The sequence below is a fragment of the Cynocephalus volans genome, chromosome 5, assembly GCF_027409185.1.
Source record: "Cynocephalus volans isolate mCynVol1 chromosome 5, mCynVol1.pri, whole genome shotgun sequence".
Lineage (NCBI taxonomy): Eukaryota > Metazoa > Chordata > Mammalia > Dermoptera > Cynocephalidae > Cynocephalus > Cynocephalus volans.
This window is the reverse complement of record NC_084464.1, coordinates 150,151,875-150,178,654: the sequence shown is the minus strand read 5'-3', so window position 1 is coordinate 150,178,654 and position 26,780 is coordinate 150,151,875. Positions and strand designations below refer to the sequence as shown.

Below are 26,780 nucleotides of genomic sequence, written 5' to 3'. Positions count from 1 at the left end.
ATCCTAGATATGCAAAATGAAGAAACCAAATTCCAGTCCTCAAAGGACTAAACTGTACTTCCAAAGAAAAGATATAAATTCTAAAAAAATGGCAACAACAAAAAAGTAAACTTTAAAATGTAAAGAATGACCATCAGGGAATTCTAACTCTCCTGCCATGTTACCATGTCTCAGGACTTCCTTCTTTAAAGATTTTCCAAACCTCTACATCTAACAGAACAGCCAACTCTGGAATCCACCTTAACAGTACCTCAAAGACCAAAATGTAACAGGAGAGTAAACTGTTCTTAAATAACAAACACGCTTTGCTGACTTTGAATTTTTAGGACCAAAGGTTCATAAATTAAAATCCAATTACTGAAATAACCATCATATTAACTCGTAACAGAAAAATCTTACACCACATTCAACTAGTCTGTACGAAAGCCCCTCTACCTCCATACAGAGAACATACAGACAGGCATCTCTATTTCTCTATGACTTTCAATTACCACTGGTAACAGAAAGGTATTGATTTCCAGTATCGCCCAGATTCTAAAGTCCACTCTTTTCCAGTCTTAAGATTAAAACATAAGGTAATACAGGAAGTCAAGGGACAAAAGTGTAGGCCAAGAGATGTCAAGCAGAAGCTGGCAGAAGGATCCGAGCAGTAGTTCCCCATCCCTCCCCCGAGCATCTCGAGGATCTGTCCTACCTAAACACTTTATGTAAACAAGGGGCTGTGACTCAAGCCTCCAGCCCCAATAGGTGGAGAGAAGTTTCCTCGCCTCGGCTGCACATGGTTTGCAGAAGTTTGGCTGGAGCAGAGAGCGGAGCCTGGATGGGAGCGGCAGTGTAGTTAGTGCTGCAGGCGGCGGCGGCGGCGGCGGCGGCGGCAGAGCAGCAGGAGGCGGAGGCGGGCGGGGGGAGGGGAGCGGCTGGGGGGGCGGAGGGGGCTCTTGCCGCCACTGCTCTCTCGCCGCCTCTCCCCCCCGGCGGGAGCCGCTCTCAGCCTCTTTGCACTAGTCGCTCCGCTCTCTCGGTCATGTGACCTTAACGTAACCGGACAGGAAAAGCCCCGCCGCCGCCGCCGCGCCGGAGACACCGATCGCGGCGGCAGCAGCAGCAGCAGCGAGAGGCAGAGGCGGCGGGGAGGACAGCACGGCCAAGGTTGCTCAGCGGTGCCTCCTCCACACTCCCCGCCGCAGCAGCACCGGCGACAGGTAAGCGTGCACCGCGCCTCCGCCTCCCGGGGCCGGTGCCCACGTGCCGCCCCCGGCCCGGGCTCCGGAAAGACGGAGGGGGGGCGGGGGCCACCGGAGCTCGCAAACGGTTCCGGCAGCGGCGGTGGCAACAAAGACGACGAGTGACTTCCCGTCCCGGGGCTCCGGGTGAAGGCAGGCGAAGGGCCCGGACCACACCGAGACCCGGTTCTGGGAAGCGAGGGCAGGGGCGCCTCGCGGGGGCGGTGGCGGCTGCGCCTGGCGCCGGGGCTCTGGCCGCCTGACAAAACCATCCCCCGGAGCCAGGCGGCGGCGAGTCGGCGGTGGCCCCATCCGGGGCTTTGCGGGAGGGGGAGGGGACGGAAGCCGAGAGGGCGGGCGAGGGATCGGAGGAGGGAGGGAGGAAGGGGAGGGGGGCGATTCTCGTTCCGTTCCCCGTCGCCGGTCCCTCCCTTCCCGCCGCCACCACGAAGGGCGTCCCAAGCGGCGGTGGCCGGTGAGCGTCCCGCGTCGGAGCCCCGAGAGGAGGGTCCGTCAGGTGCGTAATCCTTCCGATGCCTCGCCGCCGCCTCCTGCTGCTGCCGCCGCTGCTTCTTCGGCGGCAAGGCCGCGAGCTGCGGAAGTGGGATTGGGGGAGGGGAGCGAAGAGGGAGGGGGAGGGGAGGGATCCGGTCCGACCGGAGCAGGCCCGGCCTCTCTGGCGCTTCTCCCAGCTGCAGCGGCTCCTACAGCTGCTGCCGCTACTGCTGCGGCTCCGCCTCCCCGCTCACGGGCGGGGGCGCGCACGCGCGCTTCCGACCTCCTCGGGTCTCGCGCTGTCTCCGGCTCTCGCGCGCGCTCATCCCCTTTCCCTGTCGGGGCCACCCCCGCCCCCGGCGCCGGGGCTGTTGCGCCGGCTGGAACGTTGCGCACAGCGTAGGCGTCGGCATTGTGTTAAACTCCGCGGGACTTGGGACGAGCGCGCGCGCGCACGCGGGGCTGAGGGAAGCGGCGAGCGTGCAGCGCAGCCAGAGTGCGTCGCCCCTCCCCTCAGCCCCTGGGGATGGGGGCGGGGCCGGCGAGACCGGAGGGACCCGGTGGGCCCTGGCGCCGGGTCCCACGGCCACGGCCCCGCCCCCGCCGGGCCCCCGCCCCCTGGGACGCGGCGGGGGCGGGGCGGCCGTTGGGTAGGGGATTCGGGGACCGCCGTGGGTGCCGCTCGGCTGGCCGTTGCGGCTCCGGGCGCGGGTGTTGAGCGCGCCGAGCCGCGGCCTTGCGCTTCCGCTCGACGGCGACCTGCGCCTGCGATAAGGCCGAGGCTAGCCCGGAGCCGCACTGTGGTTGCGGCCGCTCTGCTTCGGGGCGTGGGGCTGGCTTCAGAGCCGCTCTCCCGGCCCTTAGACCTCGGCCGGGCGCCGAGAAGGGGAGGTCGGGGACGCGGAGACTGCTTTCCGGGGCGGGAGTCGTTTTCTCGGTGCAGCGAAACCCCCAAACCATTAATTTTTAAACAAGGCCGGAAAGAGAACTGATAAAAGCGACCCTGTATAGGAATCAGGGTTTTTGTCGCTTTTAGCTGGCAGTGAGTTAGGGCGCAATAAAGAAGAAAGCAGGGGTAGCCGCGCAGGCAGTGATGGGGCAGGGGGAAAATACAGCTACGCCTGCACCGTTTACCGCTGGAACGTCCACCCGACTACTTAAACTCCTCATTATGCCCCGGGGAGATGACCCAGGCTCTTTGCTCCCCCGCACTGCTCTGCATTGTTCACTTAGTCTTTCGTCATACAATGGGCCCGCTTAGTATGTGAGTCTCGATTCTGTTTATTTTCATAGGTTACCGTTTTAGTAAAATCATAAGGAAGGTCAGAATTACTGGCTTATACATAACTCCAGGATGCTCTGTTCCCTTAAACAGACTGCCCTGTTCTTTCTAGTATAGACCTTATGTAAGTTTATTGTCTAGCCAAAGAATTGGTCTGTGATCAAGACCATCGAGTTATCTATAAGTACAAGAAGTGATATGCCCGTGGTATTAATTGCCACCAGTAGTCGACAGTGGAGGAGCCCATTAATGGGCGGTGTATATAAGTCACCTCTAAAACTTTGTTCTGTAGTCCAACTGCTTACTTGACCAGTTTTAAGGCTTCTTTTTCAAAGAGGGTGTAAATAGATTGGTGCTCTGCAAACTCTTCAAAATACTCCAGCAGCAGAGAGTAAAGAGGGGGCATGCTTTAAGTCATAGAATAAAAGCTGCCGTAGTGACAGCTTTTTTTTTCTTTTGTGACAGCTTCTTTTTTATCTTAAAGATTACTATGAACTTTGCACTGACTTCCAAAATCTGCATTTTTATAAGATAATATAAAATAATATAAAAATGTATTTACTCCAACCCCCTAAGGAGATGCATCTTGCAACTCTGTAATTTCAGGTACCCACTACCTGAGTAAGGGGATATGCTTTCCCCAGTTTGAGAATTACTGAAATAGAGGTGAGAAATGAAGGAAACATCTAAGGCTACTATGTGGCATTGGCTTGGCATCATCATTTTTGGCCTTGGGGGTGCTACTGCCATCTCTTCCCACCTCTTAGGGCCTTATTCCTAGACCCACTCACCTTTCCCTGTAGTAACTTTAAAAAGTTGGGCAAGTTGTGTGACACCAGGCTGTCAAGGAAAGGAAGATTGGGAGAACTGCTGATCTGGAGATTTTTACCATAAATTTCAAAATGCATGAGGTCACTTTTCCTAATTCTTATGCTCTTTGGGTCTCTAAACATGACCCTGAGAACCTAAAAGAGAATTGAAGATTTATTTTCCTGAAGGAAAAAAAAACATTGTAAACATTCTCAGCATTAGATTGAAAACGTTTTTAAAACCTTTTTTAGGGCCGGCCCGTGGCTCACTTGGGAGAGTGTGGTTCTGATAACACCAAGGCAACGGGCTCCGATCCCTATATAAGGATGGCCGGTTAGCTCACTTGGGAGAGCGTGGTGCGGACAACACCAAGGGTTAAGATTCCCCTATCGGTCATCTTTTTAAAAAAAAAAACAAAAAAATCTTTTTTAATGCTCGAGTAAATTATAATTTTTATTGGCAAATTAAACTTAATTAAAATATTACTTGATTTAATAGTAAATAAGATACAGTATTTTTACAATGCTGATATAGCCATTAAGATATGGAATCAGTAGCCTCAGAACACTTACCAAGAGTTGGCAGTCCAGGACCATTTTTTTATGGTAAAGAGGCCAAGTTAGAGTCTGGTATTTATGCTCAAACACATAATTCCAATTCACATGCATGAGGTATGCATCATATGACTGATTCTTACTTCAAGAAAGCTCAGTGTCCAAAGATAGGAATTCAGAAAGCACTTTTATGTAGCTGGCTAAGTACTTAGAAACTCCTTTTTTACTTCGCAAGAGATTTTAGTGTACTGTTCCTTTTCAATAGTGTACACCCCCTAAGTTCTGCACCAAGCAAGGGTAAGTGTCAAAATCACCTTAGAACGATTTCAAAGTGGGCATGTGTCCTCCTGCACCAGGCTAGTCATTTAGGTTTTCTGAGTAACCAAAGTCATTCTGAACAGTGGTTGTCTAAGTGTTGTCAACCCCCAGGATCTTTTCGGGATTTTATGAGGCCAAAACTATTTTCTTAATAATACGAAGATATTATTGGCCTTTCTACTGTGTTGACAGAATGTGTTGACATTGGGAAGATCTGCATAACTCAGCTGATATTTTCCAAATGACCAATGGATGATGTTAAAAATCATGCATGAGTAAAAAATCCATTCAAAGTGCATAAATGGAAGGTTGGCCAGTTAGCTCATGGTGCTGGTGACACCTAAGTCAAGGGTTCAATCCCTGTACCTGCCAGCTGCCAAAAAAACAAAAACAGTGTATAGACCAATGAATTGTACTATAATAGAGTAGAAAAAGTTCATTCATTGATGTAGTTTTAGATCACACAACTAACCTTTAAGAAACTACCACTTGTCAAGTTTTGGTGGGATACCAAAGAAAAATATCCACAATTACCTGGAAAGGATATTAAAATTCTTCTTTTTCTAACTACATAGACAGATGAGGCTTATTTTCTTCAATTTTCAACCAAAACAAATACCACAACAGAGTAAATTGAGAAGCAGAGTAAATCCAGAATCCAATTGGTCCTCTATTAAAGAGAATTGCAAAAATATAAACAGATGCTGCTTCACTATTTTGTTGTTTTTTTCATAAAAATGTGTTATTTATATTAACATGTAATGGGTTTATTGTTATTTGAGTTAGTAAATTTTTTTAAAATTTCTCCATTTCAATTTTTAATATCCTATCAATAGTTATGATCTCTATAAACAAAAGTTCTTTGATGTTCTCAATAATTTTAGAGTGTAAAAGGGTCCTAACAGCAAAAAGTTTGAGAGCCTCTGCCCTAAAATATTGAAATATATTACTTAAGACTTTGAGTTAAATACATTTGGAACTCATCTGTTGTATACCTTGAACTAGACCTTTAGGCGTTTATATTTTCTTCAGGTTAATTTCACAAATCATATGGCATATAAAAAAGGAAGGCATTCTGTACTTTGGTAGATTATTAGAAGCAGATTAGGTTTTTAATTTTGCTGTGTGTGATCATATGTAAGTTTTCTTCAAGTTGATTGTAGGATAATACCTTTAGAATTATTACTTTAATATCAACTCTTTGTTAGCCGTAATACTCTGACGTACTTCTACTTTACACCTAAAATGTCTCTGAACTGCCTCATTCTGACCCCAACTTACACTGAGAAATTAAAAACTAATTTAAATGTAAACATAAGCAAAATATAATTGAAAAGACAAATCTTTTACAAATGCAATGCTTTCCCATCGTGAAAATAAGTGCTATTAGTTTATTCCCTCCTCTTTCTATGGAGGAGGTTGACTAATGTAATGTTAAGAAAACTATACCAATCTGCCATCATAACTAAATAAGATGCATTTCCTGCCTTTGAAATACAGTTTAAAATATATTAAAATTCAAATGACCAGCCTCATTCAGGTTTACTTCATGGGCCTCCTATATTAATTATTAATAATACTAATTGAAAAAGCAGTCTTTCATCCTGGTAAGTGGTCTAAACTACTTGAAAGAATCAATCTGACTTGTGGTTAATGCTGCTTCTGTTACTGATGTGTCCTGTGCATTACAGTATTCATTTAGGCTTCACTTAAAATCAAGGACTTTAGAGAACCCTTTTAATGCCCTTGAAATGGGTAGTCTAAATAGTGTTCAGTGTCTTAGAAGAGCTATTATCTTTAAAAAGTGAGTCATCAATTCCCAAAAGCTGTTTTGGTCTCCTGTTCTTAAAGTGAAGGAGAACTTAGGTTGTCAAAATATGACATGATTATGTATGTGTGTCCCATTCAGCTGCACCTCCAAAAGATGAGTAACTTGCTTAAAGATTGGCCCACATGTGCTACGTGATAGAAGCTAGTTAGTGCCCCGTTATCAATGTGGGAAACAGGGGTGAAGATAAAAAACCAAGTATTAAATAATTTAAAATACCATATATATTTGGCTTTGGAAAGTATTTTTTACTTTTTTCAACATGAATATGTCTTACAGTTCACTTAAGAAAAAAACTTTGTAAGCACATACATGCATACACAAAGAAGGCAGTCTATAAAAACGTGCTTTTAAGAACTGCCTCCCCTAGTCATCTGTACTTTTCTTCAGTTCCTCCATGCTCACTATTATCATTTAGGATATTCAAATGATTTTTTAAAATTTAGTTGGGTTTTTGTTGTTATTGCTCATTTACACTGTTAAACGTTTGGGGATTTTATATAGGTCTTCAGTTTCATGTCTCATTCTCAGTCCTTAGTGACTAGGTTCAGTAAGAACTTTTAGAAGCACTCTATAGAGCAAAGTAGTGTGGAAAGAACATGAACTGTATACCCAGAAGACCAGAGCTCAATCCTGACTCTTATTTGTGGACAGTTTTAACCTCTCTGAACCACAGTGTAGTTATTTAAGGGCATGGCTGATGGACTTAGATAGACCTGGCTTCTCTGAAGACTCTCAGCCATAAATCACAATCAGGACTTCTGAGCACCAGACCAAAATAACCAACATGTACTCTGTGTCTCTACGTGGGTATCTCAAAAGTATCTCAAACCCAACATGTCTGAACCTAACCTCGGGCTCTTTCCCACCCAACTGGGTTTTTGCCCTGTGTTCCCTCCTGGTGGAGAGCACCACAGTCTATTCAATTATACAAGTAAGAAGTCTAGGAATCATCTTGGACACTTTGATCTTTGCCGTCTTCCTCCATCTGACCCACCAATCAGTTCTGTGGATTTTTTATCTTCTAAATATCTTTAGAATCCTCCATCTTCATCACCGCCGCCTAGACTACCATCTCTCCTCTAAACCACTTTCTAGCAGTTCTCCCCTCATACACTCTTTACCCCTCCTCCCCAATTTGGTTAGTTCTGCAGTTGAGCCATCTGATCATGCAGATCAGCTGATCTTTACATTGTAGATATCTCATCATATCACCCAGCTTAAAATCCCCTTTGGTGGCTTCCCATTGTTTTTAAGGTACAGACCAAAATCCCTAACATGACCTCAGTCCCTAGCACAATCTCTTGCCTCATTCTTCTCAGGCTCTTCCCTTGAGGGTTGTTGGAATCTATAAATTACTATTTAAGACTTAGTTATTAGCATAAAGAAACACAAGTTGAGATTTTTAAACTGAAAAATTCTTCCAAAATATAGCACGTGTTAAATTGATGAGAATTAATCAGTCTAAGATAAATAGAAACTTAGCTTTTATCCAAATCACTCAGCTAGTCAGAAGCCAAGCCGTGACTGGAAGTTGGCACTCTTCTACTCTCCAAACATCTAGTTATTCATTTACTTAAATATTAAACACTAGGCACTATGCTAGGCATGTGGGGTAAAGTAGTGAATGAAAAAGAAGAAAGGGCAAACGTGTAAACCAGCACATTCATAGATGCTTCAAGGTAAGAAAAACCTCCTGATTTTAAGGGTCAGGGCCAAAGGGGGAGGGTGTGTGTGGTCAGTCCCTCTGAAAGTAGCTTGTTCAAAGGTTCCGAGCAGAGGTTCTAAGTCCCTGTTGAAACAGGTTCCCTTTCCTGACCATTGTGAGCAGAGATCTGGTTGCTGAGCTCAGTTCTGAGAGTAAGGCCTCTAAGCAGTGACTGTTATAGACTATTAGGAGCCAAGTTATGGCCTGGGCATTCGGGACCTTCCGGGAAAGGACACTGCTAATCCTCGGCATGTCTCAGTTCATCCAGAAGTTCCAAAGTGAGCGAAATAACATCATTTTGTCTCCATTATCAACATACTCAGATGAAACCGGATTTTTGATAATGCTTGGGTTTTAAAACAAGCTGGACACCTGATGATCACTTCGTAAAGATCACCAAACTGATAATCTCGTATGAAGAAAATAATTAGAAACAATTTAGTGTCATAAAGTAAAATTTTGTGTTGTAATTTTTTGCATTAGAAAAATATTTTTTTACATATTGATTATAGTCCTTCCTCTGGGAGCATATACTGATATTATGTTCTTTCTACCTATTTGTGTGTGAAAATCCCCCCATCCCTACTGGGTTTGTAATGATTTTATGTCTTTGCCTACAAAGTAAAGAGGGAGCAACACTCTGTTGGACCCCCAGTTTAGAGGTTTGTTTGTGTTTAGTAGGTCTGTGAAATTGAAAAGTCTGGAAAGCATTAGTTTAGATTAGCACTAGAGTATATAGTGCAAAGTAGGCAGTGGGTGGATGGTGTGGGATCTTGGAAGCTCTGCTGAGGAATTGGGGTTTCATCTTAGTGGCAGTGGGGAATCACCAGAGGATTTTTAAAGCAGGATAGTAGCATCAGATTTGCCTGTGGAAAGAAGGATCATTCTGGCTATTACATGATGATTGGATTAAGGAGGTCAGAACTGGGGACAGGGAGATGAGGTGAGGGGTAAAACTAAGGTGTGGCTGTGGGTAAAGAGTTTGAACTAATGGGACTTGGGTGACTAATTGACATGAGGAATAAGAGAAATGGAGGCCTGAAGGGTGATTTGAGAGCTCTGGCTCGGTCAAATGATGATGGTGCCATGCACTGAGCTGGGGAAAATTGAAGAAACAGGGTTGTGTCCCTGGTTTTTATTGTTTTTGGGGGAAATGGGGGTGAGAGGACAGGGGAGATTTGAGTTGTTTTACGTAGATTGAGTTTAGGTTTCCTGTGGGACAGCCAAGTAGAAGTGGATGAGATCACCAAAGAGAGGCTGCAGAATGAGAAGTGAGCTGTGGACCAGATGCAGAGGAGAATCAGCAAGAGGAATCCTGGGTGGAGATTAAAATAGAATAGCCAGAGGTGAAACAAACCAGAGAGCAGTGGCCTGGAAGCCAGAGACAGAAGATTTATCAAAGCAGGAGGAAGGGCATGAAATGCCACAGAGAGGTCGAGTGAGCCGCTATGTCCATAGGCTGGGAACAGAGGTCCTGGTGACCTTGGTGAGCCATTTCAGCAGTCAGGGACAGGAGCCCAACTGCAGTCGGGGGAGCAGTGAAAGAGGTGGCAAGAGCAGACAGCCATTTCCACAAAGCAGGGGAGCCTGAGCAGAGCCATCCCACAAAGATGCCACATCCTCAGCCTACACAGCACTTTTGTGCAAGTGAAGAAGCCTCATGGAAATGAGCGTGAAGAGGGGCCATGAGGAGGAAAGACGAAAGAAAGATTTAGGAAAGGGCAGTCCTGGGGGCTGGCAGGCCGGGCCGGAGCTGCCATGATGCGCTTCTGGTGGAATCCACTCCTGGTGCCCTCCTTGGCCTCTCCCCCGTCTTCTCCGGCCAATGCGCATGTGGAAGAGTCTGAGGGGGGGTTGTATTTCTCTCTGAAAAAGGGGTTTTGGTCGCCAAAGTAAGATTTTAAAAAATTGACCCATGTGAGTTTTTCCTCCCATGTGAATTTTGAATGTGTGACTCGTTCTCTTTGGTCTTCGCCCTTTTCATTTTTTTTTATTTTCACTTCCCTTTGAGTCACGCACATGCGTTCTTCCCAGTATTTGAATACGTATATTCTGGGTGTTTCCTAATCTAGGAGATGCTCCTAGATTGAGATTCTAAAATAACTAGCAGACCCCATTAAAAAGAAACATTCAGCATCTTTATCATGGTTTCACACTTATGGTCTGAATAGAATACTTATATGGAAAGAGAGGGCACCCCATGCATTTTGTTGTATCAAAAGAGATAATAATATACATACATCATGTAAGAACAAAAATCTCAAAATCCTCCTACAAAATGCTGATAAATTTGATGGCATTAAAACATAAAATTAGGGCTGTCTGTTTAGCTCATGTGGTTAGAGTGCAGTGTTGGTAACACCAGGGTCAAGGGCTTGGATCCCCGTATCGGCCACCAAAAAAATAATAATAACAAAATAAAATTGTATAAGTCAAAAATCTTTATAAACGAAATTTTTAGAAAGTGAGAAAAATATTAGCAACATATGAGACACAGGGTTCATTTTCCTTATATACAAATGGCTTTATAGATTGTTAAGAAAAAGACAAGCCAATAGAAAAATGAGCAAAGCTCATGAAGAAATGCTAGAGGAAATGTAAATGGTCAATAAACATAAAAATATGCTTCACTTCATCATTAAATCTATAGAAAGTAAAAAAAATGATATTGATAAAAATTCTTTAAAAAATATTAATACCCAGTGTTGGCCAGAGTGTGGGGAAACAGGTTGGGATGGGGTTGGACGGACAACTCTCACATTTTGTGTGTCCATAATATTTGAACCCTTTATAATAAACATATATACTTAAAAGCAGCAATAAAAATATTTCTTTGATTTGAAACGAACACACACACTTCCACAGAGTACATTCTTTTTTTTTTTTTTTTTTTTTTTTTTTCCAGCTCCAGCGGATGGAGAGAGAGCCACAGAGTACATTCTAACAAATCAAATGAACCCAGTCTAAATTCCATTTCTTGGAATTTAGCGGTTTTATAATCTTGGGCAAGCTCCCTACCCTCTCTGAGCCTGTTTACTCATTTTTATAAAATGTGGGTAGCAATACCTCAAATATCTCAAATAAGTTAGTGTGAAAGCAAATGAATAGAGTATAGAAATGAATGGTTAATAGTAGCACTCTGTAAATAACCACACTCTTGTCAGCATCATTAAGGAATAAATAAATAGTAATGTGTGATTGTACCTGAAGCTACTGTTGATGCACAATGTGACACCTGAAGCTAGGGGACCTGAAGCTGCCTGAACACGTGGCTAAGCATGTTCAGAGTTGGGTGCGTGATAGGGTAGCACGTCACACTTGGGTCTCAGAGGATATTATACTGGTTTGTAGTAAAAGACAGCTTAGTAGGATGGAAAAGGAAGAATTCTGGCACTTTCAGAAGCCAAGCTTCCAGGTTATGTCCTGGGGGAGGTCAGGTTAGAGTGATGTTTCTCTGTAATCCTGGTTACTTTGCAGCCTGACAATGTTTCTGGTTTACATCATGAACCCTCTGCATTTTCTGTGTCTCGCCTTCCTAATCTCAATGGTTTCACCTTCTCTTACATACACAGAAAGAAAGCATTGGGGAACTAACTTACTGATCCAGACCATTGTTTTTCACGTTTACATTAGACTGCTATCTATGTCTTTATACCCAAATTACTTGCAAAATTGGATGACTCTCCTATCTCTCGTACTTGGATATGGCTCTCAGTAGAAAACACAAAATATGAATCCTGGATTCTTGCCTTGCGATCTGATTGGTCTTGTAAAGTATTATTCCACTACATTGGTTTATTTTAGGGCTCACTTGTTAATTTCTGAGTCTGCCAGAACATCCCTACAGTGGAAGGGGACGTGGGGATCACCAATCACCTGCTGATTAAGAATTGCTGTAGGGCTACTTTGGTGGGTTGTTTTTTGTTTTTTGTTTTTTTAAACTTATTGATAATGCATTCTCCCTAGTAGCTTCCCTAACTCCAAAGTTAAGCATATTTAATTCATTTTATTTAAATTTAGCCAATTAATTAATGTGTAGTGGGTTTTATTTTAAATTAAACTGGGGTTTTTTTTGAGATAATTGTAGATACACATGCAGTTATAATAATACAGAGAGATCCCATATGCCCTTTACCTAGTTTCTCCTAATGCAAACATCTTACAAAACTAGGGTACAGTATCACAACCAGGAAACACTGACACAGTCAAGCTGCAGAACATTTCTGTCACCACAAGGATCCCTCATGTTGCCCTTTTATGGCCATTCCCACCCACTCCCCCACACTCCATCACTATGAATCTGTTCTCCATTCCTGTAATTTTTAAGAATGTTATGTCAAATAATCATACAGTATGTAACCTTTTGAGATTGGCTTTTTTTACTGAGCATAATTCACCCAAGTCATTGTGTGTATCCATAGTTCATCTTTTCTTGTTGAGGAGTAGTTTTCCGTGGCATGGATATACCACATATGTATGTGTTTAACTATTCAGCCATTGAAGGACATCTGAGTTGTTTCTAGTTTTTGTTTTTGTTTTGTCAACTGGTCGGTATGGGGGATCCAAATCCATGACCTTGGTGTTATATAAGGCTGTGATCTGACCAACTGAGCCTGTTTCTAGTTTTTGACTGTTAGGACTAAAGCTGCTATGGACATTCATGTACAGGTTTTTATGTCAGCATATGTTTTTATTTCTCTGGAATAAATGTCCAAGAGTTCAATTGCTAGGTCGTATGGTCGTTGCATGTTTAGGTTTTTAAGCAACTGCTTACTGTTTTCCAGAGTGGCTGTACCATTTTTGTATGCCCGCTAGTAATGTATAAGGGATCCAGTTTCTCCATATCCTGTCAGCATTTGGTATCATTACAATTTTTTTATTTTAGCTATCCTGATAGGTATGTGGTGATATCATGGTTTTAATTTGCTTTTCTCTAGTGATTAATGATATTGAACACCTTTTGTGTGTTTATTTGACATCTGTATATTCTCTTTGGTGAAATATCTCTTCAGGTTTATTGTACATCTTCAATTTGATTGTTTCATTATTTACTGCTGAGTTTTAAGAGTTCTTTATAAATTCCAAATACCAGTCCTTTGTCAAAGGATGAGTTTGCAAAGGTTTTCAGATATTTTCTCCTAGTCTTTTGCTTGTCTTTTCATCCTCTTAACAGGGTCTTTTACAGAGCAGAAGTTTTTACTTTTGATGAAGTCCAGTTTATCAATTTCTCCTTTATGGATTCTGCCTTTGATGTCAAGTGTAAAAACTCTTTGCCTAGCCCTAGCACCTTAAGATTTCCTTCCATGTTTTTTCCCAAAAGTTTTATAGTTTTGTGTTTTACATTTATGTCCATGATCCATTTTGAGTTAATTTTTATGTAAGGTATGAGACTCAAGTCAATGTTTTTTGTTTTTGTTTTTTGGCTTATAGAAGTCCAACTAATTCAGCACTATTTGTTGAAAAGATTATTCTTCTGCCACTGAATTGCTTTTGTGCCTTTGTCAATAATCAATTGTGCATATTTATGTGTGTCTACTTCTGCATTCTCTATTCTGTTCCACTGATTTGCATGTCTATCCCTCTGCCAATACCACACAGTCGTGAATGCTACAGCAATATGATACATCTTGAAATTAGGTAGACTGGTTCCTCCCATGTTATTATTCTTTTTTTAAAATTGTTTTAGTTATTCTAGTTCCTTTGCCTTTACATATACATTTTAGAATAATCTTGTCTATGTCTACAGAAACAAATCTTGCTGGGATTTTGATAGGAATTATATCAAACCTACATATCAATTTGGGGAAAATTGATATCTTTACTATGTTGTCTTCCTGTCCATAAATGTAGTATCCATTAATGTCTGTTTCTTTAGATCATCTTTGATATCTCTCATCTGCATTTTGTAGTTTTCAACATACAAGTTCTGCACATGGTTTGTTAGATTTACATCTATCTGTTTCATTTTTTGAGTGATTGTAAATGGTATTATATTTTTAAATTTCAGTGTGCACGTGTTTATTGCCAGTATATAAAATTACAGTTGATTTTTTTGTTTGTTTATCTTGTATGTTTATGACCTTGCCAAACTCATTTATTAGTTCTAGGAGTTTTTTATAGATTCCTTGGAATTTTCTATGTTATAATCATGTCATCTACAAATAGGGACAGTTTTATTTCTTCCTTTCCCATTTCTATGCCTTTTATTTCCTTTCTTGTGTTATTGCACTAGCTAGTACTTCTAGTACTGTGTTGAATAGTGACAGCAGACATCTTTGCCTTGTTCCAAATCTTAGGGAGAAAGCACCCACTCTTTCTCACCACTAAGTATAATGTTAGGTATAATGTTGATCTATGTGTAGTAGGCTTTTATAAATGTAGTTTGACTGGGGAAAGGAGCAGTCTAGTGATTGGATGAGCCAGGCAATATCAGATAGCTTTTCTACTATATACAGATTCAGGCAAGAGTGGTTTGCTTGGGTGAAGTATGAGTAATGAAAATCATAGAATTTGGAGTCAGAACATTCAGATTTAAATTTTGACTCCCCCACCTTTCAGCTAGATGGCCTGGGACAAATTACTTATCCCTCTCAAATCCTATTTCCTCATCCACAAAAAAAGGAGGCAGAGCATCAATCTGCTTCTTCACTCAGTGTGAAGAGTCAAAGGGATAATGGATGTGTCAGCTATCCAATCGCTGGCATGTGCACACAGTAGGAGCTGGCAAATTGTCCCAAACTTAGTAAGACTTTTACCTTGCCTTGCTGTGATCCTGCCCCAGCACCTGAATTTATCTATGACTATGGAAGATTTGACAAATGCTGATGGATCGTTAGATTTTGCATTTGGGATCTTAAACTAAAAGACTTCACAATTCAGAAATATTAGCTGTCTCAAGGACTTGATGCTTGAAGACAGACTACCTGAGTTCATTTCCTGGTTTCTCCACTTACCATCTGTGTAAGCTTAATCAAATCACATAACCCCCTAATTTACCCTAAGTGATGTTATCTGTAAAATGGTAGTAATGACGAAACTACTTGAGTTTAGTTATGAAGACTAAATGAGTTAATTTATGAACATTTTAGCAGTTCCTGACACGTTAGCTATGATGACATGTTAGCTATGATCATTACTATTGGTGACTATAAAGGACACATATTTATTTGTGAATCACCTTTCTTAAAAATAAAATTGTTTGCTTTGCAGATTAAAAAAAAAATGGATTTGGCCAACCATGGACTTATTCTACTGCAACAGTTAAACGCTCAGCGAGAGTTTGGTTTCCTGTGTGACTGCACGGTTGCAATCGGCGATGTATACTTCAAGGCACACAAATCAGTTCTTGCTTCATTCTCCAATTACTTTAAGATGTTGTTTGTCCATCAGACCAGGTAACTAAAGTGGTTGATAATAACCTAATGACTGTAGACTTCTTAACCTCCCTGTTCCTTGCTCTCATCAAGACCATGGGTCTCTCTACCTCTCCCTAGGCTCCTAGGCGCCTAGTTCCCTTTTGACTCCACTTGCCCCCTACCCATCGTGGTCACTCATGCTTTCAATAGCACTTGACAGTCACCAGACCTGCTTGCTCCATGCAGCCCCTCCACCTCCAAATGCCCTCACTAGTGTCACCTGCATAGTCAGGATCAATTCCCTTACAAGGCAGCCACGTGACCTCAGTGGACCCTCTGTCAGTAATCTTTTCTGGACTCGTTATCTAATCCCTTTCTCTCACTTCTCCAGCCAGTCCCCTCAGTATCTCCCTGACTTCATATTTATTCTTGTCTTCTACTCTAATCAGAAGCTTGAGAGCATGAATTCCCCCAATTACCTCTTTTCTATCTTAAAATGGCTCCATGTCTTTGCTCCGTTTTTTCCTTCCCATCTCTCCTATCCTAGGGAAAAGGACCTCTCTGTGCCTAAGGAAAATAATCTTCCTCTCCCCCTCATGCTCCCAGATCCTACCCCATAGTTTTTATTTTATACTTTTCAGCCCCCCTCCCCCCAGTTTCTGAGGGATCAGGACTTCTTCAGCATCACTGCCTACTTGAATTATGGGGCTGCTTCTCCTCTGTTTTCCTGTGAAAGCTCTTAAAAGGGTAGTCTGTGTCCTTGCTGCTACCTTCCTCATCCCACACTCTTCCTATCCATGTGCACTGTGGTTTCCACCCCCTCATTCTTCTGAAGTCATTTCTCGAAGGTCACTCCTTCATCAAAACCACTGCCTTTCTCTCAGTCTCTGTCCTCCTATTCTCTGCAGCATTTGCTACTGTTTTCTTCCTTCTCGGGCGGGTCATCCACGTTTTATAACTGAACATTCCTTGTTCTTCTGCCTTCTAAGCCCAGGCTTTCCATGAGCTGTGGTCCTGGGCTCTCTATGCTTTGTGCACTCTCCCAGGGATGCTTATCTGTTTTCCTAGATCTTGCCTCTGCTGGAAACTCCAGTTTATAGTGCTGGCCTGGATCTCTTTCTCCAGAACTCTCTTCCCAAGGCCCTGGGCTGCCTGCTGAGCCTTTAGAGTCGAATGTCTCCTTTTATCTCATTTAGCATGTCTAAAACTGAATTAAGTCTCTCCCTGAAGTCTCTCCTGACTTGCCTATTTTCTTATCATCGAGTAACCCAAGCTTAAAATCTCTTTCAAATCACATCTTATCAGTCTCCAAATCATGTTTTCTTCAAAATCTGTTTCACGTTTGTCCTTCCCTTCCTCCACTTTCTCACTTCCATTTCCTAATCATTCATTTTCTGCACTGCTGTCAGATTAATTTTCCTAAACGCTGCTTTGATTGAGGTGTGCCTTTGATCAGAAACCTGCTGGATTGTTTTATTCCTTTGATCAGAAACCTAGAGGATACCCGTTACATATCAAAATAACATACAGGCTACTTATTCTGTCATTCAAGGCCCCGCAGGCTTGGAGCCTGACCTCCTTCCAGCCTCCTCTCTGACTGGGCCCCTCTGGGACACCACGCCCCTCATCTTCACCTTGGCCTGACCTGCTTTCAGGGCTTTGGCTCACCTGGACCACATTTTACTGGTGTCCTGCCCACACCCTGAGTCCCAGCTCACACATCACCTCATCCGTGACCCCTGCCCAATCAAGTGAACCAAAATGATCCAAGTGACCTCATCTCTCAGGATTCATAGAACTTTATTTGTGTCACTTTACAAGAGATACACATCTTCCCTGTGTTGTTGTTATTTGTGTACTTACTTCCCTCCTCAGCTGTAAGTTTCTTGAGGGCAGAGAGTGGGTTTTACAAACCTTTGTGAACACCAGAGTATAACAGGTTTTTGCACATAATAAAAGAGCCACATGATAAATGTCTGGAGGAACAGAAGGGGAGGATGACAGAGTAAGAGGATTGTGGGGGAGGAGAGGTGGTTCATCCTGCAGCACTAAGATGTCCCCTTTAACTTCATGGTGTTAGAGACTTCATGGCTAATGGGGGCTTCGTATTTAAAAGTCTCAACACAATGAGTTAAATTGTGTTGAAAGAAGACTTTAATTTTGAGGAACGAAAGAATACCGTGTAGTGGGTTTTAATTAGATGCAGGAAACTTATCTGAAGTGTAAGGCTGTAAATAAGTGCCTTTCTAACAAGAGAATGTGTTATTTGTGTAGTGGAATTCCCTACACAAATAAGCAATAGTGTGTGTTACTGCACCAGAGGTTGCATATGCCATTTGGGCTGCTGCCTGGTGGCCGGCCTTGCCCACCTCCACGTGCAGAATTTAAACTCACTGAGGCAAGGCAAACACAGGGTGAAGACAGGGACGTGCTTTTAAACCATGAACTGCCACCTGCTACTCAGATGTAGACTGAGAATACAGTCAGAATATTTTCAAGTTTAACTTAGGGAGTGTTTTATGTCTGTAGTTACCACTAGATGTCTCTGTCTTAGGCATGCTACTCTAAGTGGTAAATTTAAATATGGTAGGACTGCAGACTCTGAGCTCTCAAAAATAAAACTACTCAGGGACAGGCCTTGCTAAGTAAAACCTTCTGATAGTGTTTAACATTATTTAAAAATCCTTATTTTCAAAGTCCTTTGAAACTTTTATTTTAAAGTTCTAGTGAAGCTAAAATTGAAAATGGAAATTACCATGAACGTTTACACAGAAGGGCTTGTAGCTGTACTAAAACTATATTCATTTTTTTCCTACATAAAAATGTTATGTCAAACAGACATCTGCAGATCAAACCACTTAGATGTAATTATATTGTAGAGAGCTATGTCTTTCCCAGAGGAGTGGGAAATCACCAAAGTCTGGCCTACAGCAAGCTGAGTGATTAAGAAAGAGAAGAGACAGGTCAGGCTGCCTGGAAGTAACGCAGTCAACGATGGAGTTGGCTGCAATGTGACATAAGGAACTTGGAAAAATTCCACCTGTTTTTTAAGTGTGTGTGGACAAGTATGCACATGTGCTTATGCTTTAAAAAAATTTTTTTTAATAAACCAAAATAAATTGGAGACTAGAGACCGCCCTGGACCATAGGGCCCCTTGTGAGCCCCCCAGGGACTGGCTACTTTCCTGTCCCTGGCAGGTCACCAGTGCTGCCTGGCCCCTTGGAGGCCTTCTCTTTGGATCCTTCCTTTCTTTGCCATCAGAGACTGCATAGAGTTCTTTAGAATCTGAGCAGCTTAGAGTCACTGTTCACAAGAGTTAGACAGGACAGCCTATCCAACAACAAATAAAAGAAAATTACAAAACTTAGGCCAAAGTGTTTCTAGAAAGGGCATCTGCTGGGTAGTACCTTTCACCGGTGCTAAAAAACAAGGCATTCCATTGAATTTCTGCTCTTCCCCTTTTGCGGGGAGGGGAGTCTGCTAGAGGGCTCAATTACTCTATCCGCTCTTTCTTGCTTGAAGACAAAAGGTGCCTGATAGTCCAGCATGATTTGCATCTCAGAAGGTCTTTGATTCCCAGTTTTCCAGGCCTCTGCTTGATCCTGGAAAGACCCCTCTAGGCATCTCTTCACTTGGGAGTTGATTGTTTACTGGTCTTCCTCCCCATACATAATCCCTGAAGCTTTCTTCTGAATATTGAATTTCCCCAGAGAATCTCAATATGTTATAACCGTACACGTGGTAATGTTGGAACACCTCTTGTACTTAAAAGGAAGACCATCTGTATTTGCTTTTCTCCTTAAAGGAATGTAAGAAGACTGCAAATAAAGATATGAATGATCTGTGTGTCTTTTTTAAAAGAAAAATAGTCACGTATATTCTTCCCTTTATACTGTCAAAAGGATGCTAGTTTTTATGTTCTACTTTTATTCTTTGACTTCCATACTTTAGAGTCAGACATTTTTCACACCATTATTTGTATAGTCTTCTTGACACATTGATAATAATACATAATTATTCAAATCTGTTCTGTCACAAATTGCTGCTAAAGCCACTTTTTTCTTGTTTTTAATGGAATTAAATGTTAAATTTAGAAGGGCAGGATATGCTATTAATATTTTGGCATATTGAAAAATATTTGTTAATAAAATGAACATCATTGCTAAAAGAGCAAAAAAAAAGGTATAGTTCCAAGAATTGGTACAATCAAAAATGATTATAAATTCTAGAGGTATTCGAGTAAGCTGTCTGAAGCCGAAAGTGCATTGTCTATAGAATATATTCACTCAGGGGACAATAACATATACCTCATGATATGTGGATATGTACCTCATTGATTTCTAAGGATGCATTAGAATTCCTGTCATTACCGATGGTCTGGGAAGAATTCTTGGCCTCTTCATTACTGCCACTTGTTCAGGATGATGTTTCTGAAATGAAGCAAACAGTAGAGTCTAAAAGTTAGATAATCTCCATCACCACCAACTGCTTCAGTACCTTATCTACCACAGGGTCGTTCCAATACTCTGAAAGATCTTGGTGTGGTGGCTTTGAAATTAGACAGACCTAGATTCAAATCCTGATTTCACCACTTACCAACTCTGATTTTGAGCAAGGTAGTAGCCCCTCTGCGCCTCAGATCCTACCTGTGACATGAGAATGAAAGGCAGTTGAATGAGAGAAAGCCCAGCAGCAGGGCTCAAGGAGGAACAGAGTTGTCCGGAGCTCCTTTTCAGTGCAATCAGCAATGCCAGCACAGTGGCCTGCCTTCCCTGCTCTTCCCCTCTCCTACAGTGCTTCAGCCTTCTGCTGGAGATGGCCGCATAGCACCGACAGAATTAGGTTTTATTCCTCTCTTTGTCTAGTTCCCCCATGTTTTACAAATGAAAAAACTTCCTAATCAGATAGGTTGTTTGACTTACCTTAAAAGATCTCCTGCTGAGCTCTAGATTGGATCAGTACAGAACCCTAAGCCTTTAGCTAAAAGACCTGCTAGATCAGTGGTTCTAACAGAAATAGGAAATGGTCTCATTTCATTTGTTTTTGTGTCACTTAAGTGTCCATTTTTTTCTTCAGGCTTTTTGTTATCATTTGAGGTACCGATTGGTATTTACTTACAGATTTCCTTACTTGTTTCTTTCAGTGAGTGTGTCCGTTTGAAACCAACTGACATCCAGCCAGATATTTTCAGCTATCTCTTACATTTGATGTACACTGGAAAGATGGCACCTCAGCTTATTGATCCTGTTCGATTAGAACAGGGGATCAAGTTTCTACACGCTTACCCCCTGATCCAGGAAGCCAGCCTCGCCAGCCAGGGTGCCTTTTCTCATCCCGACCAGGTGTTCCCTCTGGCTTCGTCTTTATATGGCATTCAGATTGCAGATCATCAGTTGAGGCAAGCCACCAAGATTGCTTCAGCGCCTGAAAAACTTGGGCGAGAGCCAAGGCCACAGCCCTCCAGAATGAGCCAGGAGCAGGTGCCTGAGGCCTCGCAGATGTCTCAGCTGACTTCAAATCTGGCCCAGGTGAATCGGACAAATATGACTCCCTCGGACCCACTGCAGACCTCACTGTCTCCAGAACTTGTTTCCACACCTGTGCCTCCCGCTCCTTCCGGGGAGGAGACCAATCTAGAAGCCTCTTCCTCTGATGAACAGCCTGCATCCCTCACGATAGCCCACGTCAAGCCGAGCATCATGAAGAGGAACGGAAGCTTCCCAAAGTACTATGCCTGCCACCTGTGCGGCCGGCGCTTCACCCTCCGGAGCAGCTTGCGGGAGCACCTCCAGATTCACACGGGAGTACCTTTCACATCCAGCCAGCAGGGAGAGAGCCGCGTCCCCCTGTCTCTCTGCAGCAGTGCAGCCGACCTCGGCAAAGACACCATGGAAGTGCCTGAAGCCGGGATGGTAAGTGACAGCGAGCTGCAGCACATCTCCGACTCGCCCATCATCGACGGGCAGCCCCAGTCGGAAACCCCGCCGCCCTCCGACATCGCAGACATCGACAACCTGGAGCAGGCCGACCAGGAGAGGGAGGTGAAGCGGCGCAAGTATGAGTGCACCATATGTGGACGCAAATTCATCCAGAAGAGCCACTGGCGGGAGCACATGTACATACACACCGGGAAGCCTTTCAAGTGCAGCACCTGTGACAAGAGCTTTTGCAGGGCCAACCAGGCTGCCCGCCACGTGTGCCTGAACCAGAGCATCGACACGTACACCGTGGTGGACAAGCAGACGCTGGAACTGTGCACGTTCGAGGAAGGTAGCCAGATGGACAACATGTTGGTACAGACCAGCAAACCCTACAAATGCAACTTGTGCGACAAGACCTTCTCAACACCCAACGAGGTTGTTAAGCATTCATGCCAAAACCAGAACTCGGACGTCTTTGCCCTAGACGAAGGGCGGTCCATTCTCCTGGGCAGTGGGGACTCAGAAGTAACGGAACCTGACCACCCAGTATTAGCTTCCATCAAAAAGGAACAGGAAACTGTGCTATTAGACTGAATGTGACTTATCTTTTAAAAAACTGTCATTTTTACAAAGACTATCTTCCTTCCCTTCCCCCAGTTTAGAACTGTAGTTCTCCACCGGCATGACACAAACAGGCCCCTGTTCCCTTCTCCCCAGTCTCCAGCCCCACTTCTGTAAAGGTGTTGTGCATTACAAACCTGGAATATATTTACTTTAATTCAGGGGCGATTGGAAAGAGAATGGTCAGTAGTACTTACAAAGTAAAATCGATTTTTGAGAAGTTGTAGATTATTTAAAAGCATACTTGGAACTAATGAAGGGTATATAGTAAAACAAAACAACTAGAATGCAATTTGGTAAGCTAAAATTATGACTTTCCCTGGGTAATGAGTCTTCCTTCTGAAACAAACTGTCAAAAAATGCAGCATGCTTCTTAGAGATACAGCTGGGCTCAGTACTATGCAAAACCTAGAAAGTATGGGGAAACTTTAAACCCTAGAAAACGTCCTTAGTATTTATCTTCCAGGTGTCTTATTTCAGAATGCATCCTTTGAGATTATGTCCAGTTGAGAAAAATCATTAGTTAAGAAATCTATTTTAACAAAACACAAAAGAGAAAAAGTAATAATGTGATGGCAATCTTAATTTGGGGGCAAAACGTGACAAGCTGTGAGTTTGTGTGTTCGTAAGGGAAAATGTGTGGATACTTGCTATAAACAGGTGAATTAATGCACATGCCTTATCTCATTGCTGGCTTCCTTCCAAGTTGAACAACAACAAAATGCTGTATTTTAGTTTCTGAAAAGTTTCTTGTCTGTTTTAAAAATCCGATTTGAAAGTACTATTCTATAGATTGTCTTTCTGAATAGAAAATGGCATGCCATTTTCTAGCAATTGCCTGTGGTAATTCATTTTAGCACCAGCTGGCTGCTTTTAAATCAGTGTGTACATCGCAGGGGAAAGTGTATGGGAATGTGCGTCCTGCAGGGGGAGCTATGAGCAGAAGATGTTGTAACTTTAATGACTAAAAAGTCAATGCTAATAGTTTACTGGCAACATTCATTGAAGCATCAAAAGTGGCAAAGAGAAATCAGGACAAAAAATCCAACTGCTGTTTGGGAAAAAAAAAAAAATACTTAATATTTTGATGTTTATTCTCGAATTTTTTTTTAACATCTGAAATTTTCTCTGTTGATAAAACCTATCCATTCATCTTCCCTTAGGCCAGTAACAGAATGGCCTCACAGATAAAATAGGATCTAGAAATAAGGACCGAAGGGGAAAGGGAAGGGGGGAGAAGGGTTAATAGCTATACTGTATGTACATGTTAAAAACTGAATATCCCGTCATCCTATTTCATGTATAGTTGAGTTCTCAGATTTGTAAGTTTTTATACATCCTTTCATTGAATAAACATTTAATTAAACGGTATATGATTTTATCTCTGTGTATTTGTCTACCCAAAGAAATGCAGGAAGAGAAAGTATAGAAAGCATTGCATGGGGAGTCATTTTCTTGCTGTACCTCCTTCCTTTTGTCTGCAGAACTTTGGGCACCTCCCCTAACCCAAGTGGCAGTTCCAACATTTGTAAAATGAAAATGTTGATAACTGCATTGAGTTATAAGATTAAGATTAAGTTATTAATCAAATGAGTGAACATGTCTATGAAGATGCAGTGAATGAAGTTTGGCCAGAAATGGGTCTAGAGATCATCTCCAACATTCTTTTACAAGGGAAAAAAAAAAGGCCCGGAGGTGTTTGCCTAAAGATGACACAAATTCAAAGTGCTGTATAAACCTAGATTATTAAATATTGAGTGGTTTCCACTGATTTCATCTTTCTTAAAAAAACTATTCACATCTCCCACTTCCAACTTGAATGAGAGCCTTGTGCCAAGTTAACTTCTCTGAATATCTGTGAAAAGGAAAATCAGGCTGTGCCTCTGTGGTCCTCCATACCACCCCACACAGCCAAAGGGCAGTGTCTTGGAGACCAGAAAGTGTTGGGAATCACAAGGGATATGGTGGGTGAGGGCATGATGCCAGTCTGCCCAATTCAGCTCCCACAAGCAGTGGAGGGGGAAGGGCAGGCACTGCGCTTATCTGCTAATTAGGTATGGGATGCAGGGGCTTTTAGTCCCAGCTCATGGCCACCTCCTCCACCATGGCAAGCCAGCAAAAGTCCAGCTCCCTCCCAAAATTAAGGGAAGAACTAGGTATAGATATCTGAAGCCCACCTGCTCCACCCTGGAATGCTCAGTGCCTATTCCAATCCTGAGAGGTTACAAATTTAACAATTTATACTGAGCTTTTGATGGTACCCATTTACGTAAGCTTTGGAGATTTCAATTGATGATATGAGCAATCTAAATATGTACAGAGTTAATATGAGCTGTCATTCTGGTTCTATCCTTCATTAACACCACTGAGGCTCTTACTTTTCCTTTCACAGAGAAACAATAAAAAGTGGCTCACTCGTTCAGCAGATGTTGCTAAAAAACAGATTTTGTAAAGTACTGTAGGATTTTACCATAGGAAATATGACATTAGTGAGAAAGCATTGTCATTAAAAGGTAGCTTTGGATAATGATAAGAGAATGGAGAGTAGAGTGGACTCCAACCTTCTTCTTATAATCATAGGAATTAGCCATTGTTGCTTCTGAAATTTCACCTTGCAAGAAAAGGAAAGAGCCCAAGACATCCAAAATGAACACTTCAGTTCAAAATTTCAGGCCTTGGTCACACTTTTCAGGTAAACCACGACACTTTTAAGACAATACATCCATATAGACCAGCCACCAAAAAATTTTAAAAAGGAAGATACAGGCACTTAGGATGGTTGGGGAGAAAGGTGGGCACATGGCACCTCCTCCTGTGATTGAACGGTGCATTATAATGGAGAAGAGGAATCTCTTTTCACCATTCACTAGGAGTGAATTCTAAGGCAAAATTATTTGTAGGTACAGTGTAGTTTGTCATAATGGATATAACTTGTTCTTCAAGTTGACATTTGCATTTTTATGACAATTTTCAGAAACCTCCAAATATTGAAATTGCATTTTGCTTTATTTTAACCCTCCGTTTTGGTCTAGAACAAAGGATTGGTACACATCATTTGCAGGTAAGAAAGATTTAGGCTTAGAAATTTTTAAGCAAGTAAAAAGTGATTATCTTCTTATCAACCAGCTACCAAGAGAAAAAAAAAATTATCTTAAGATACAGATCAATTCATTAGCTTTGTCTAGAGCTGGCTCTTTAAACACAACTGTAAGAATATCAATTAAACTGTTAACAGCTCTCTATATAAATAAGATAAAATTTAGACTGAGAATTTTTATTGTGAACAAAAAAGGACCTTGGTGAAATGATACTCTTTGGTTGCGTTCTCCGCAGGCAGATAAAAATATTTTTGAACGTAAAGAACAGTTATTTAATTCATGAATCAAGTTTGTGCTATTCTCTAGAAAATGTATAATACCCGCTCTGCTGAAATTCCGGTTGTTGTGAAAATGTCTCCTTATGAAGAATGCAGAGTCAACTGAAAAGCTGAATGGGAGGGAAAGCAAGATCTGTACTGTTGTCTGCCTGCTTCGCCTCCTAAAAATCCTGTCAGACATGTCTCCTGTTTTTTCAGATGAGAAAACTGAGGCCCAGAGAGGTTGGGTGACTTTTCTGAAGTTACTCAGCCTGATCGAGACAGCCGGGTTCCAAACCCCATGTGGCTTGCTCAAAAAGCAATTCTTTCTCCCACCTCCCAATGTTATTAACCCCCAACATATAAGGTTTAACCAGCACTCGGCAATTGACAAGTCCTGTGCTGTTGCAATTGACAAAGCCTTCGATTCACCAAAAAAGAGAAAGCAAAGGCAGGAGAAGTACAAGGTGTGGCTTTTCCTGCTCATCTGACCTACTTTTTTGTGTTTTGCTTTAGTTCTAGGTTTGTTTAAATTATAAAAGAAAAAATAATATTTTCTCAGATATTTCTGTTTCTATGAGCTGGAAGCAACTGGAGGAAAAGAGGAGGAAAGGGAAAGCTTTTTCAACTGTTAACCTGTTTATTCTGTTGAGGCAATTCACTGAAAACCATTGTATAGCCTTACACCACCACAGTGGTCCTCAAACTTCAGTGCAATGGAATCTTCTGGGGGGCTTGATAAAACAGATTGCTGGCCCTGCCCCAGGAGTGTCTGATTCAGTCGGTGTAGGGTGGGACCCAAGAATTCTAACAGGTTCCCAGGTGGTGCTGGGAGCCACACTTTGAGAACCACAGCATTACTATATCATTTCTGCTCTATTACTGTCCTTTCTTGGTTCTACCTGCTTCACAAAATTATAATAACCAGAGAAGCATAGAAAGGGCCAGGAAGGGGTCCATGCCAGTATGCTTCTTTCTTTGTGGCAAGGTGTTCTTCAATGAGACGTGTGCAATGTACAGATCTGTGCATGAGCTCTTAGAAAAAGTGCGTTTGAGAGGCTCCGAGATGTATTCTAAACCTCCCTGTCCTCATTCTAAACGCCCTTGTATTGTGTGAGCACTGAATAGGAATGTAGCCAGAGTGATCAAATACCCTAAATCATTTTTAAAGTGGCCACGTGTATGATCTTCCTTCCTATAATAAAGACAAGGATCCAGATGAGGAAGCAAAATGGTATTAGGTAATTTGCCAAGATCAGACACCTTCTTAGTAATTACAGAGCACAGGGCTCCCAATTCCAGGGCCCTC

General features: G+C 42.4%; 1 protein-coding gene across 1 annotated transcript; it reads left to right on the top strand.

Annotated features, from left to right (window-relative positions):
• Positions 1–1,081: 1,081 nt before the first annotated feature.
• On the top strand, positions 1,082–23,441 carry ZBTB2 (zinc finger and BTB domain containing 2). Its single transcript, XM_063097572.1, has 3 exons — positions 1,082–1,202; positions 15,428–15,612; positions 20,718–23,441. The coding sequence occupies exons 2-3, from the start codon at positions 15,440–15,442 to the stop codon at positions 22,087–22,089; spliced, it is 1,545 nt and encodes a 514-aa protein (XP_062953642.1). The 5' UTR covers positions 1,082–1,202; positions 15,428–15,439; the 3' UTR covers positions 22,090–23,441.
• Positions 23,442–26,780: the final 3,339 nt, after the last annotated feature.

Bases quoted from the DNA above. Each gene is read 5' to 3' on its own strand.
- ZBTB2 (XM_063097572.1), top strand. From the start codon at position 15,440: ATGGATTTGGCCAACCATGGACTTATTCTACTGCAACAGTTAAACGCT. The intron at 15,613-20,717 runs GTAACTAAAGTG...TGTTTCTTTCAG, and splicing joins TTGTTTGTCCATCAGACCAG to TGAGTGTGTCCGTTTGAAAC.